The sequence below is a fragment of the Mustela erminea genome, chromosome 9 (assembly GCF_009829155.1).
Source record: "Mustela erminea isolate mMusErm1 chromosome 9, mMusErm1.Pri, whole genome shotgun sequence".
Taxonomy (NCBI): Eukaryota; Metazoa; Chordata; class Mammalia; order Carnivora; family Mustelidae; genus Mustela; species Mustela erminea.
In genome coordinates this window covers 61,940,782-61,956,610 of record NC_045622.1, presented here as the reverse complement: position 1 = coordinate 61,956,610, position 15,829 = coordinate 61,940,782, and the positions used below count along the sequence as shown (strand labels likewise).

Here is a 15,829-nt window from a genome sequence, read left to right as displayed (position 1 = left end):
TCTGAAGGCCTAAATCCTGAATCTGACCTCATGATTCTGCTTTGAGATTCTTAACTTTGTGTCTTTGGTGGATTTATTTTCAGGTCCTGTTCTAATGTCTGATTTTCTGAAGAGGATCTTGTGGTCTCTCGTGCCTCTCAGATCACACCCCAGGACCAGACTGTGGACCAGTGTTAAATTTAATGATAAAGTACCTGTAGCCTGAGGGCACCTTGTTGCTAATGTGGATCTCACTCATGCTATTTTCATTAAATCCTTTGTCTATTGGTGTCCTAGCCATGTCAAAGGAAAATATCACCCATATTAGTGAATTCATCCTGGTGGGTTTCCCTTCTTCCCCATGGCTACAGGTTCTGCTTTTCTTCCTCTTCCTCATCACCTATCTGTTTGTGCTATTGGAGAATTTGGTCATCATTCTCACTGTATGGATCACTGGGTCCCTGCACAAGCCCATGTACTATTTTCTGGGTACCATGTCCTTTCTGGAGACTTGGTATGTATCTGTCACAGTCCCCAAGATGTTGGCTGGATTCCTACTTCATCCCAATACCATCTCCTTCCTGGGATGCATGATCCAACTCTATTTTTTCATCTCACTTGCCTGTACTGAATGTGTGCTCTTGGCTGCCATGGCCTATGACCGTTACGTGGCTATATGTTGTCCTCTTCGTTATCCAGCCATGATGACCACAGGATTTTGTGTGCAGCTGACTCTCAGTTCCTGGGTGAGTGGCTTCACCATCTCCATGGCAAAGGTATACTTCATCTCCCAAGTCACTTTCTGTGGCAATAATATCTTGAACCATTTTTTCTGTGATGTTTCCCCTATCCTCAAACTGGCCTGCATGGACTTTTCTATGGCTGAGATGGTAGACTTTGTGCTAGCCATTCTCATTCTTGTGTTTCCCCTTTCAGCCACTGTCCTTTCTTATGGCTTCATTGTCTCTACTGTTCTGCAAATTCCCTCAGCCACTGGACAGCGGAAGGCCTTCTCCACCTGTGCCTCTCACCTTACAGTGGTGGTCATCTTCTATACAGCTGTGATCTTCATGTATGTCCGACCTCGGGCCATTGCTTCATTCAATTCTAACAAACTGATCTCAGCCATATATGCAGTCTTTACTCCCATGCTCAACCCTATTATCTACTGCCTGAGGAACAAGGAGGTCAAAGATGCCATCAGAAAAACCATGTCCAGTGGCCAAGCCCTTTTCTTGAAAGATTCTCTTTGCTAAAGAGACTCAGACATTCCTTCTCTTTTCATTTGACTTAATCGCAGAACCCACCTACACTGGGTGAAAGTCTGTAATTATAAACATACTGACTTAGTGCACAATTATAGGAGAAGGAGCCAGATATAAAAAAAAAAAATCTCCTTTTCTTTCAGGCTTTAATTAAATGCTTCCTTTTATAATGCAGTGTGTGAAATAACCAGAATTTAATGAGACATGCATTGGTAGTGAAGTTATAAAATAATTTTATTTTTATGAAGATGCTAAGAAGTAATCAGTTACTATCCAACTAGTTTTGAGAATTCTATTGGTGAGATTTCTCCATTTTGATTTTGCTTTATTTTAAAAGCCCTTTGTCTTAGGAGGAATATACAAAAAGAGGTTCTGTAATCATCAGTTTCATGGCTAGGACCTGTTTCTTGCTTCCTAGAGGGTTAGGGGCCTGATTCCTTTTATAAACAATTGATGATATCTCATTGTAATTACTTTTTCAAATTTAAGGAAATATAAAATACAACTCCTTTTAAGATGTAATAGAAACACTATAAAGTAGACAGCATGCAAAACTTACCATAGCAGAGAGAAAACAAGATTAATATATATCTATGTGTGATTATATATATATAGTGTGTATATATAGTTATATATATATCATGATATATAATATTTATACATAAAATAATTTTATAATATAAAATGTATACATAATGTAGAGTTTCAACAAATTATATATATATAATATATAATTTCATGCTTTAATTTTCTTCCTCTGTTGGAATCTCTACATATACAATTTTTTTAGATGTAAGAGAGTCATCAGATAGAACTTCAGAAAAAGTAATAGCAATTCATTAAAGTCCATTCCTTTTTAGGTAAAAGAAGCATTGACATTGACAAGAGGTCACAAAAATGCTTTTCCTTAGATGTTACTTGGTCTGGATGTGCAGGATTTTCCCTCCTATCATTTGTTTTCATTTTGATTTTGGAAAAGTGGATGCAATATCCTAGTATATGCGGTCATTCAGCCATTATAAAATGATAGAAGAGAGATGGATTCTGTCTGGCTCAGCAACAATACTGGATGAATGAATTAATGAAATACAGTCTGCCAAGAGTTTAAGGATTGCAGGCATACTATTTTCCGCCAAAGCTTTGGAAACCATATTTCCTAACCTTTAATTGCGTTATTGATTTAAATACGATATTTGCTTTGTTTTGACTGTATTTACATTGTAACTACATGGTCTTCCCATTTTGTATTAAGTTTTTGTATATGGTCACATGAGATTGTTTTAATTTATTTTGTATAGATCATTATATTTTATAGACTATGGTCGTTTCCAATTTATCTAAACCTGTTACATTCTCCTGGCCTTCATTAATTTAGCCTAACAACTGTATATTCATAATGATATTACTACTTTTCTTTGGTCATAAAGAAACGTTGTGGGTCATGGCCCTCACATAGGCACTAAAGATAATATAAGATGCTCTATTTTTATCACAGAATTTCTTACACTCATGTTAGAATTTTCTAATCTTTTATTAAAAGGGAGCAGTGTCATGTTATATATATTTCTGCTCAAAAATCTTTTGTTAATTCCTAATAGACAATGTTATTTCGAAATCTCACATGTTTATTTTTTATTCTTAAAATTCATTTCAATTTTGGTTAAGCAGCCCTTAACCATCCACAACTCAGATTTTAAAAATTGAAGATCAAAAGCTGTATGTAACTAGATTTTATAACTATGCTACATATTTAATGCTGTCCTCCAGTTATAACTATATTCCTTTATTCAAAGCTGGAAGAGTGGCATTCAAAAAGGAAAAACAGAATGCCCTATAGCTGAATAGAAATCTGCAGAGAAAGAGATAGATAGGAAAAGGCTATGGTTTTCCTGGACATCCACAGGCAGTGAACCAGCAAGAAAGTAATAGATAAATTGTCAAAACCGAGAGTAGCAGGAAGTTTTCCAGATAATGAAATTGGTAAAATTTTCCCTTTATTGCAGAAAGATTTGTATTGGATGTACAGGTAAGGCTTCAACCAAACAAACAGAACCAGAAGGAGATATAAATTATGAGATTTATTACATGGAGCTGGCTTATGCAATTGTGGGGGCTGGCAAAGTAGATCTGAAATATATAGGGCAGGCTGTCAGGAAGGGCAGCCTGGAAGTCTTGGGCATGAGCTGAAGCTGCTTCCCCACAGGTGAAATTTCTTCTTTCTCAAGGAAGTGTCAGTTCTGCTTTTATAGCCTTTCAACTGACTGAATCAGGCTACTCTAGATTATCTAGAATAACCATCCATATTTAACTGATTATAAACTTTAATCACATCTACAAAATGCCTTCACAGCAACACCTAGATTAATGTTTGATGGAAAAACCAGGGACTACAGCCTAGCCAAGATGACACATAAAATGGACCACCATAGTCCATCTCTTGTCAACCTGCCACTGATACACTGATGCCATTGATACACTGATCTCTTTAAACCACACAATCTCCAAATCAAGACAAATACAAAGTCACACTTCCACCTACCACAATGCAACTATCCTGTGTGAAACTGAAAGTATGCTAACCCTTCCTCCAGAAGATGCAAAGTCCTTGAAGGATGTTTGCTCTTCTCCTTTGATATCCTATAGCTAAAATACTGTGATATAAAGTTAATTTATTAATATGTAGTATGTTAGGCAGTACAGGGATAAAGGGAATAAGAAAATGAAAGACGAGTTGTGATATATATATATATATAATATTGTGTGTGTAATTCATAATAGAAGAAATACTAATAACTATTAAACTAATTACTATTAAACTATTACAAATCTCACTTTGTTTCTGCAACTGCTTATAGGGTCATAACTAGCATTTGTAATTGCCTTCTTCAAATAGCCATGCCATAATCTTTTTGTTCTCTAAAAGCACCTCAGAAGTTCATGGTTCTTTGCCAGGTTGGGTAACCCAAGCCTTCATTTCTGAAAGGTCTGAGCCATTAGAAGTACTGCCTGAAATAGATTGTTATAATTTTCCGTTAACTATAATCACCGTCATGGTAGTTCTAAAGAGATACCGAAAGAGCTTGTATCCCAGACATACTCTTCCTTACCTTACATAGTAGCAACCAGTTTCCCTTTTTTTTTTTTTACATAAAATGCAACATATCTTTTTTATTACAAAAGTTTTCTGGGAAAATATGGAACAATATATACAGGGACACAAGAGATTGGCATTTTGAGATGAGCTGATTGACGAGAGGCCAGTTTCCCTTTGGATCAGGATCAATCACCTATTGATTTAGAGACACGAGGGAGACACCAGGTGGCAGTCTCAAATCTCAGTTCAGTGAAATTATTCTATCTCCTACTGGAAACATCCCTTCTTCTGGAACTAAGACCTCTAGGCCAGAAAACATACAGGGATAGGAAGCAAAAATTTTGCTAAGACTCACTAGGGGTAATAAGGAATAAGGAATGGAGCCCCTCCTATTTTCATTCCTTGATTCCTGGACATATGAGTATTAGTAGTGGGAGAAACAGTACTATGCACTGGATGCTGATTCAGAGCGTGGACAGCATCCTGGAGGATATTACTCCAGCCCTATGAAGTATTGACAGCTAGCTGGTGCTGTAACCACATCTTTAAAAGGTTTTCTACCATACAATCTAATCAGCTACTTCAGTGATGGTGGAGAACATGGTAAGATCACTGAATTTCATGAGAATGGGCCCTTTGCTGTAGTTCATTTACTGTGAAGTGTATTTCATTTATCGATCAAAAGTAATGCCATGTGAAACAACATGACAGTGTATAAGGTCCTTCTATAAGTCCAGATAGTAACCACAGATAGTAGTTTTGACAGATGTATTGTATTTAGGAAAGGTAAATCTGTATCCAGGGTTCGTGTCTCCTCCAGCCAGAATATAGTGCTACACTTTCCATGTTACAAGTGCTCCAGTGTAAGATCCATGACAGAGGGATAGTTTTCTATTTTTTCCATTGCCATATAATTTAGCATCTTACATCTAGGACATAGGAGTTCAACAAATATTGAATGAGAAAATTTAAAAAGGAAACAAATCTATGGAGGGAAAACAATGCAGGAAACTCTGCATACATTTGTTCTAGTTCATTTATTCTGAGATACTCATTTATGTTCAGTGAAAGGATTACCTCTTGGGGAAAGATTAAGACAGTCCTGCTTCTCAGCTTTTCTGAGACCATGCGGGGTCTTCACTGTGCCCTGGGACTTGCAGCAGATTGGTAGTACTAGCCCAAGGCATGGTCAGTAAGTGCTCACTCAGAGATGTGAAAATGGCCCTCCATGTTTCCTTTACAGGTGGAGGGCTCCCTCTGGGCCAGCAGAGCTCATTTACTGGGAGAAGAAAGCAGAGGTGGAAGGTCAGGAATCACACCTAGGGGATTTATTAAAATCCTGTCTCCTAGACTAGCATTTCCAGTGAGGGAACGTGTCAGCTGGGGAGAGATTTCCCTTTAAATAAGTGGAAGGTTGGGGTCCCTAGGCAGCTCACTCACTGGGCATCTGCCTTCTGCTAGGTCATGATCCCAGGGTCTTGGGATCAAGCCCAGGGTCAGGCTACCTGCTCCACGGGAGGCCTGCTTCTCCCTCTTCCACTCCCCCTGCTTGTGTTCTTTCTTTCTATATATCAAATAAATAATAAAATCTTAAAAAGAAAGAAAGAAAAGAAAGAAAGAAAGAAAGAAAGAAAGAAAGAAAGAAGAAAGAAAGAATCAAACAAACCAATACATAAATAAGTGGAAGGTCAAAGTCATTGTAATTGCATAGTAAGGAAAAGGAATCACCCTCAAAGACAGGGCCCTGGAGGCAGCTATCTGGCTCAGTCAGTTAAGCGTCAGCCTTCGGCTCAGGTCATGATCTCAGGGTCCAGGCTATGAGCCCCATGTTGGCCTCTCTGCCTGCTTCTCCAACTCTGCCTGCTGCTCCCTGTTTGTGCATTCTCTCGAGTGCTCTCTCTTGCTCTCTCTCTCTCTCTCTCAAATAAACAAATAAAATCTTAAAAAAAAAAAAAAAAAGACAAGAACCCTGGCTCACTGTGGCCCCCAGGGAAAGTGAGGCCAGGCACCTCAAGTTCTACTTTTGGGCCTTCTCATATCCTTTTTCTTGGATTTTTCCTTTATTCAGCTTTTCCTTCAGAGCTCGGTTGGAGTGAAAGTATTTTTAAAAGTCTAAGCAGCCTGACAATTCCTTGGAGGCTAGAAAAATTCCTTCAAATGGTGACTGGTTTACAGAAGCAATCTATCCTAACTCCTCACATAAGAGGAGACAAGCAATCTCTTGTTCCTGTGTGAATGCTTCTCTCAGTGGTGTTGGCCATTCAGAAACAAGGCTGCCCATTCCCAGAGAAAGTCGCAAAGCCAGAAGAATGGGAGGGCCCTGAATCACTGATCTCACATACCTCCTCACAGCTGGTACCTTCCCCAATACTGGCAAAAGACACTTTATTCACCAATTTCTATTTGCACTCCTTGACTCCCTCATATAAGCTACTACACTGCATAATAAAATCTAGCAGCAGTGTCTCCAATCCATCTGAGGTAGGGATTGTATCCCTGTTCGAGGGCTTATTATGAAGGAGGTAACTGTGAGTGGTTAGGAATTGGGAAGGATCCTAGTTAAGAAATGTGGCTGGTTAGGAATCAATACCTGTCCCTTTGACCATCTCAGTAATGTTAGTCTTGGTAATGAACAACACAGTGATGTTGGTCTCATTCATTCATTCATTCATTCATTCAACAAATAATCAAGGATATTCTATAATTCAGGCTCTGTGCTATATGTTGAACAAACACTGTGAATAAGACACAAACCTTGTATTTAAGGATCAGTATAGGAATATTTAAATATAATAAGGTAGCTGCTCACTCTGCAAGAAGCAAGGCAACTTTCTAGGAGGTAGTGGCAGCTCATGTTCTGGAGTACCAGGAAGCTATAACCAAGAAAAAAGATCAAGGACATGAAGGATGGCATGAAAGGAAATAAATGAAGCATTCTAGGCAGAGAAACATGCAGGTACAAAGGACTAGAGGCAGGAGAAAACAGTTTCTTGGGGAATCCCAAATTGAGCACTATAGAGGGAAGTGGGGTTTGGGTAGGGATGAAGGAGGGAGGGGATGCTAAGGGTCATTGTAAGAAATGAAGCAGAGAGATCAGCCTATCCAGTGTACTTTTTTAAAAAGACTTTATTTATTTATTTGAGATAGGGCAAGAGTTTGAGAGGAAGAGAATAAGCAGAAGGAGTAGCACGCAGAGGGAGAAGCAGGCTCTCCACTGAGTAGAGAGCCCGACATTGGCTCTATCCAAGGAGTCTGGGATCATGACCTGAGCTGAAGGCAGACACTTAAACAACTGAACCACTCAGGCGCCCCCAGATTCTGAACTATATTGCATAATATGCCAAGAGATTGGAGTGGATCTTGAGGGCTAGCCTTAAAGTATACTAAGTAACAAAGTAACATCAGAGTTGTAATATTAAGATTTCTGTAACAGTGTAGAAATGAATTGCAGGAGATAAAACTGAATCCTGAGAGAAGCCTAGTAAGTTAGGTGACCTTGAGGTCATGACTTTCTCCCAGTTCTCTTTGTCAACAATATATTTAAATTTAAAATCCATCATCATTGTTACCCTTGGGACTTAGATCATTGCCTTCTTTTCATTCTCTAGTTGTCATTATTTTGGATGATTTTAGTGTCCACGAGAATGACTCATCTTAGTTCCATATTTTAAAAACTCAAATAACTTACATCTTTAGACAATTTAAGCCACCCCTTACAGTGGGTGAAATATTTCTTCACTTTTTCTTTCCTGCCCTGTGGGTTTTGATGTCCTACAAAGTTTCTATCCTTTATTTATACCTCCTCCACGTTGTATTGTGAATATATGTTTATTAAGAATATGTCTTTCCTTCTAGACTTTGAAATTCTGAAGGATACTGACCTAAACTTTTTGCTCATCAAAGTACTAGATTACTACTAGGAACCAAATAGATATTTCACTAGACAGATATTTAAATGCTTTTTGAACAATGACTGAGTGGAAAGTTTTAATATTGTTATTAATATTGTCAGGCTTGGATATAATTTTGCATATGTTGTATGGGATTGTTATTTACAGAGAACACAAAATCTCCCTGGTGTTTGCTGACTCCTAAAAGATTTTGCAAAAGCTCTCAAATTAGCCCTCTCAAAATAACGGAATGTCAAAAATAAATAATGTGTCTTATATATACCATAAATTGTTGGTTTCAAAGCACTTGGAATATTAAGGTGAACTTTTGGAGGTCCAATGTATGCAGACCTAATATTAATTAGAAAGCCTATTATACCGAAAGAATTGGAATGAACCAGGTGGACACCAGATATGCAAGGAAAATTTTAAATCTATCATCATACTTAAAAAAGGAATTTGACACCAGGAGTGCTAAATAGATTATTATATATTAATCTATCATAAGTATTACATATTTTGTTTCCTGTAAATAGCTTTGGAATATTCTATTCATGATCTAAAATATATGGTTTTCTTAGAATCAATTTGAGTCCTTTGTGAGCTAGAAAAAAATTATTTTAAAAGAATGGGTTTCCCCTACTGATATACAAAATATGTGTAGCTTAGAGGTTTTTGTCTTGAGGCAAAGTAATATGATGTGGTTTAAAACTCTTTATAAGATGGGTTGAATAACATGGCAGTTAAGAAGTGTTCTCTGACACCAGGTTGCCTGGGTTGAATTTCTATGTTTTTTAATTTATATTTTATTTATTTTCAGCATAATAGTATTCATTATTTTTGCACCACACCCAGTGCTCCATGCAATCTGTGCCCTCTATAATACCTACCACCTAGTATCCCGACCTCCCACCCCTCGCCCCTTCAAAACCCTCAGATTGTTTTTCAGAGTCCATAGTCTCTCATGGTTCACCTCCCCTTCCAATTTCCCCCGACTCACTTCTCCTCTATATCTCCCCATGTCCTCCATGATATTTGTTATGCTCCACACATAAGTGAAACCATATGATAATTGACTCTCTCTGCTTGACTTATTTCACTCAGCATAATCTCCTCCAGTCCCGTCCATGTTGCTACAAAAGTTGGGTATTCATCCTTTCTGATGGAGGCATAATACTCCATAGCATATATGGACCACATCTTCCTTATCCACTCGTCCATTGAAGGGCATCTTGGTTCTTTCCATAGTTTGGCGACCGTGGCCATTGCTGCTATAAACATTGGGGTACAGATGGCCCTTCTTTTCACGACATCTGTATCTTTGGGGTAAATACCCAGGAGTGCAAAGGCAGGGTCATAGGGAAGTTCTATTTTTAATTTCTTGAGGAATCTCCACACTGTTCTCCAAAGAGGTTGCACCAACTTGCATTCCCACCAACAGTGGAAGAGGGTTCCCCTTTCTCCACATCCTCTCCAGCACATGTTGTTTCCTGTTTTGTTAATTTTGGCCATTCTAACTGGTGTAAGATGATATCTCAATGTGGTTTTAATTTGAATCTCCCTGAGAGCTAATGATGATGAACATTTTTTCATGTGTCTGATAGCCATTTGTATGTCTTCATGGGAGAAGTGTCTGTTCATATCTTCTGCCCTTTTTTTGATATGTTTGCCTGTTTCGTGTGTGTTGAGTTTGAGGAGTTCATTATAGATCCAGGATATCAACCTTTTGTCTGTACTGTCATTTGCAAATATCTCTCCCATTCTGTGGGTTGCCTCTTTGTTTTTTTGACTTTTTCCTTTGCTGTGCAGAAGCTTTTGATTTTGATGAAGTCTCAAAAGTTCATCTTCGCTTTTTTTTCCTTTGCCTTTGGAGACATATCTTGAAAGAAGTTGCTGTGGCTGATATTGAAGAGATTACTGCCTATGTTCTCCTTTAGGATTCTGATGGATTCCTGTCTCACGTTGAGGTCTTTTATCCATTTTGAGTTTATCTTTGTGTACGGTGTAAGAAAACGGTCGAGTTTCATTCTTCTACATATAGCTGTCCAGTTTTCCCAGGACCATTTATTGAACAGACTGTCTTTTTTCCACTGTATATTTTTTCCTGTTTTGTCGAAGATTAATTGACCATAGAGTTGAGGGTCCATATCTGGGCTCTCTACTCTGTTCCACAGGTCTATGTGTCTGTTTTTATGCCAGTACCATGCTGTCTTGGCTATATTTTTTAATTTAATTTTATTTATTTTATTTTTTAAGGATTTTGTTTATTTATTTGATGGGGGGGGAATACAAGCTGGGGAGTGGGAGAGGGAGAAGCAGTCTTCCCGCTAAGCAGGAAGCTGATGTGGGTCTCAGTCCCAGAACCTTGGAATCATGACCTGAGCCAAAGGCAAATGCCTAGTGACTAAGCCACCCAGGAGCCCCAACTTTGTTCTTTTTGGAAACACACACACACACACACACACACTAAATGTATAAAATTGATAAAATAGCCAATTCTATTACAAAGCATCCATATGATATAACATTATGTCATCACATAAAAATATCTTCAAGGCTATTTATTCACATAAGAATTAAGATTTATTAAATACTCTTTAAATACCAGGTGCTATTCTAAATGCCTTACATTTATATTTGCTAATTTATTTAATCCTCACAAAGACTGTGGAGTAATCTAATTATTATTGCCAGTTTACAGTTTAGTGATGTGCAGTCAGGAACAGAGAGGTTAAGAAATATGCTCAACGAAATAAGTCAATCAGAGAAGGACAATTATCATATGATCTCACTGATATGAGGAATTTGAGAGGTGAAGTGGGGGGCTTGGGGGGCAGGGAAGGAAAAAGTGAAACAAGATGGAATCAGGAGGGAGACAAACCATTAGAAACTACTAATCTCACAAAACAAACTCCCGGGGGTAGGGGAGTAGTGAGAGGGTGGTTGGGTTATGGACTTTGGGGAGGGCATGTGCTATGGTGAGTGCTGTGAAATGTGTAAGCCTGGCGATTCACAGACCTGTACCCCTGGGGCTAGTAATACATTATATGTTAAAAATAAAAAAAATTATAAAATGAAACATGCTCAAAGTTATATAAGTAAGTGGGGATGTATTGAATTCAAACCTCCATACTCTGACAAGTGACCCCAGACTCTCTTTGTCACTGCACAAAATAGCTGCCATATAATGTAGGGGAGAAATTCACTACATATTAATAAGTGAAAAAAGCTCTATTTTATGTGCACATATCAACTCTATAAAATTCATGCCTGCCATCCAAATTAGCAAAGAAGAAGTCAAACTATCACTCTTTGCAGATGATATGATATTTTAGGTCAAAAACCCAAAAGACTGCTAGAACTCCAAAACCCGCTAGAACTCATACAGGAATTCAATAAATTGTCAGGATATAAAATCAATGCACAGAAATCAGTTGCATTTCTATACACCAACAAGACAAGAAAGAGAAATTAAGGAGTCAGTGCTATTAACAATTGCACCCAAAATCATAAGATACCTAGGAATAAATGTAACCAAAGGGGTGAAGAATCTGTACTCAGAAAACTATAGAGTACTCATGAAGGAAATTGAGGAAGACACACAGAAATGGAAAAACATTCCATGCTCATGGATCAGAAGAACAAATACTGTGAAAAAGTCTAAGCTAACAAGAGCAATCTACACATTTACTGCAATCCCTATCAAAATACCATCAACTTTTTTCAATGAAATGGAATAAATGATCCTAAAATTTATATGGAACCAGAAAAGACCCTGAATAGCCAGAGGAATGTTGAAAAGAAAGCCAAAGTTGGCGACATCACAATTCCAGACTTCCAGCTCTGTTACAAAGCTGTCATCAACAAGATAGTATGGTACTGGCACACATACATACACAAAGATCAATGAAACAGAATAGAGAGTCCAGAAATGGACCCTCAACTCTATGGTCAGCTAATCTTTGACAAAGCAGGCAAGATTGTCCAATGGAAAAAAGACAGCCTCTTTGACAAATGGTTTGGGAAAATTGGACAGCCATTTGCAGAAGAATGAAACTGGAACATTTCCTTATACCACACACAAAAATAGACGCAAAATGGATGAAAGAACTCAATGTGAGACAGGAATCCATCAAAATCCTTGAGGAGAACACAGGCAGCAACCTCTTCAACCTCAGCTGCAGCAACTTCTTCCTAGAAACATCACAAAAGGCAAATGAACTATTGGGACTTCATCAAGATCAAAAGCTTTTGCACATTCTTCTACATATAGCTGCCCAGTTTTCCCCGCACCATTTATTGAAGAGACTGTCCTTTTTCCACTGTATATTTTTTCCTGTTTTGTCAAAGATTAATTGACCATAGAGTTGAGGGTCCATATCTGGGCTCTCTACTCTGTTCCACTGGTCTATGTGTCTGTTTTGATGCCAGTACCATGCTGTCTTGGTGATCACAGCTTTGTAATAAAGCTTGAAATCAGGTAACTTGATGCCCCCAGTTTTATTTTTGTTTTTCAACATTTCCTTGGCAATTCGGGGTCTCTTCTGATTCCATACAAATTTTAGGATTATTTGCTCCAGCTCTTTGAAGAATACCGGTGGAATTTTGATCAGAATGGCATTAAAAGTATAGATTGCTCTATGCAGTATAGACATTTAACAATGTTTATTCTTCCGATCCAAGAGTATGGAATGGACAGCTATATGTAGAAGAATGAAACTCGACCATTCTCTTACACCGTATACAAAGATAAACTCAAAATGGATAAAAGACCTCAATGTGAGACAGGAATCCATCTGAATCCTAAAGGAGAACATAGGCAGTAATCTCTTTGATATCAGCCACAGCAACTTCTTTCAAGATATGTCTCCAAAGGCAAAGGAAACAAAAGCAAAAATAAACTTTTGGGACTTCATCAAAATCAAAAGCTTCTGTACAGCAAAGGAAACAGTCAAAAAATAAAACAAAAAAAAAACCCAAAAAACAAAAAAACAAACAAACAAACAAAACAAAGAGGCAACCCACGGAATGGGAGAAGATATTTGCAAATGACAGTACAGACAAAGGTTTATATCCAGGATCCAGAATAAACTCCTCAAACTCAACAGACACAAAACAGGCAGTCATATCAAAAAATGGGCAGAAGATATGAACAGACACTTCTCCAATCAAGACATACAAATGGCTATCAGACACATGAAAAAATGTTCATCATCACTAGCCATCAGGGAGATTTAAATTAAAACCACATTGAGATATCACCTTACACCACTTAGAATGGCCAAAATTAACAAAACAGGAAACAACATGTGTTGGAGGGGATGTGGAGAAAGGGGAACCGTCTTATGCTGTTGGTGGGAATGCAAGTTGGTGCAGCCACTTTGGAGAACAGTGCGGAGATTCCTCAAGAAATTAAAAATAGAACTTCCCTATGACCCTGCCTTTGCACTCCTGGGTATTTACCCCAAAGATACAGATGTCGTGAAAAGAAGGGCTATTTGTACCCCAATGTTTATAGCAGCAATGGCCATGGTTGCCAAACTATGGAAAGAACCAAGATGTCCTTCAATGGACGAATGGATAAGGAAAATGATAAGTTCATATACACTATGGAGTATTATGTCTCCATCAGAAAGGATGAATACCCAACTTTTGTAGCAACATGGACGGGACTGGAAGAGATTATGCTGAGTGAAATAAGTCAAGCAGAGAGAGTCAATTATCATATGGTTTCACTTATTTGTGGAGCATAACAAAAAGCATGGAGTACATGGGGAGTTAGAGAGGAGAAGGGAGTTGGGGTAAATTGGAAGGGGAGGTGAATCATGAGAGACTATGGACTCTGAAAAACAATCTGAGGGGTTTGAAGTGGTGGGGGTGTGGCAGGTTGGGGTACCAGGTGGTGGGTATTATAGCGGGCACGGATTGCATGAAGCACTGGGTGTGGTGAAAAAATAATGAATACTGTTATGCTGAAAATAAATAAATTAATTTTTTTAAAAAAGCTTTTGCACAACAAAGGAAACAGTCAATGAAAACAAAAGACATTGGACAGAATGGGAGAAGATATTTGCAAATGACATATCAGATAAAGGGCTAGTATACAAAATCTATAAAGATCTGATCAAACTCAACACCCAAAGGCCAATTAACCCAATCAAGAAATGGGTAGAGGACTTGAACAGACATTTCTGCAAAGAAGACATCCAAATGGCCTACAGACACATGAAAAAGTGTTCCACATCACTTGGCATCAGAGTAATACAAATCAAAACCCAGAGAGTTACCACCTCACACCAGTCAGAATTGCTAAAATTTACAAGTCAGGATATGACAGGTGTTGTCAAGGATCGAAGAAAGGAGAACCCTCCTACACTGTTGGTGTGAATGCAAGCTGGTACAGCCACTCTGGAAAACAGTATGGAGGTTCCTCAAAAAGTTGAAAATGGAGCTATCCTATGATGCAGCAATGGAACTACTGGGTATTTACTATAAAGATTCAAATGTAGTGATCTGAAGGGGCACTTGCACCAGAATATTTATAGCAGCAATGTCCACCGTAGCTAAACTTTGCAAAGAGCCTAGATATCCATCAACAGATGAATGGATTAAAAAGATGTGGTATATACAACAGAATATTATGCAGCCATCAAGCAAAATAAATCTTGCCATTTTCAATGATGTGGATGGAACTAGAGGGTATTGTGCTAAGTGAAATAAGTCAATCAGAGAGGAACAGTTATCATATGATCTCACTGATGTGAGGAATTTGAGAAACAAGACAGAGTATCATAGGGGAATGGAGGAAAAAATATGAAACAAAAGGAAAGCAGAGAGGGAGATAAACCATGAGAGACTCTTATTCTCAGGAAACAAACGGAGGGTTGCTGGAGGAGAGGGGGGTGAGAGGGTGGGGTAGTTGGATGATGGACTCTGGGGAGGGTACGTGCTATGGTGAATGCTGTGACTTGTGTAAGACTGATGAATCACAGACCTGTACCCTGGAACAAAGAATGTATTATATGTTCATTAAAAAAAAAAACCACACCAAAGACTAAAAAAAGTGCTGTGAAGTGTGTAAACCTGGTGATTCACAGACCTGTACCCCTGGGGATAAAAATATATGTTTATAAAAAATAAAAAATTAATTAAAAAAAAAACCCACAAAGACAAACAATAACACCTGTCAGAGAATCCAGGTGTTTTCTGTGAAGGTTGTTTGGAAAAAGGAAAGAACATGACAGAAATGCATATAAACTACTAGTAGTTAATAAGGCTGCCTACATGATCATTTAACAAGGTCACTTGGTCTAAAATTTGTGCAAATCTCAAGGTCTGCTCCCCTGACATGGGACTTGCTTAGCCTTCCCACTTGAAACTTTCTTTTCTTTGGTTCATATGTTGGTCTAGTATGGACTCCCCAGTCAGAGGTCTGTCAGTCCAAAACTGGTAAAAACACCTGGGCTCATTTAACTGAGTAGCTACGTGGGAAAACAGATAGCAACTTTTAAATAGACCGTGATGAATTTTTTTAATAAATTACCTGATGGAAAAAATATTTAAAAGCATTTGATATTATGGTGAACTACAACAACAGCAAA

At 38.1% G+C, this 15,829-nt stretch overlaps 1 protein-coding gene across 1 annotated transcript; it reads left to right on the top strand.

The window, feature by feature from the left end:
- The first annotated feature begins 278 nt into the window (after positions 1–278).
- On the top strand, positions 279–1,235 carry LOC116598119 (olfactory receptor 6). Its single transcript, XM_032356406.1, has one exon. The coding sequence runs from the start codon at positions 279–281 to the stop codon at positions 1,233–1,235; it is 957 nt and encodes a 318-aa protein (XP_032212297.1).
- Positions 1,236–15,829: the final 14,594 nt, after the last annotated feature.

Bases quoted from the DNA above. Each gene is read 5' to 3' on its own strand.
- LOC116598119 (XM_032356406.1), top strand. From the start codon at position 279: ATGTCAAAGGAAAATATCACCCATATTAGTGAATTCATCCTGGTGGGT.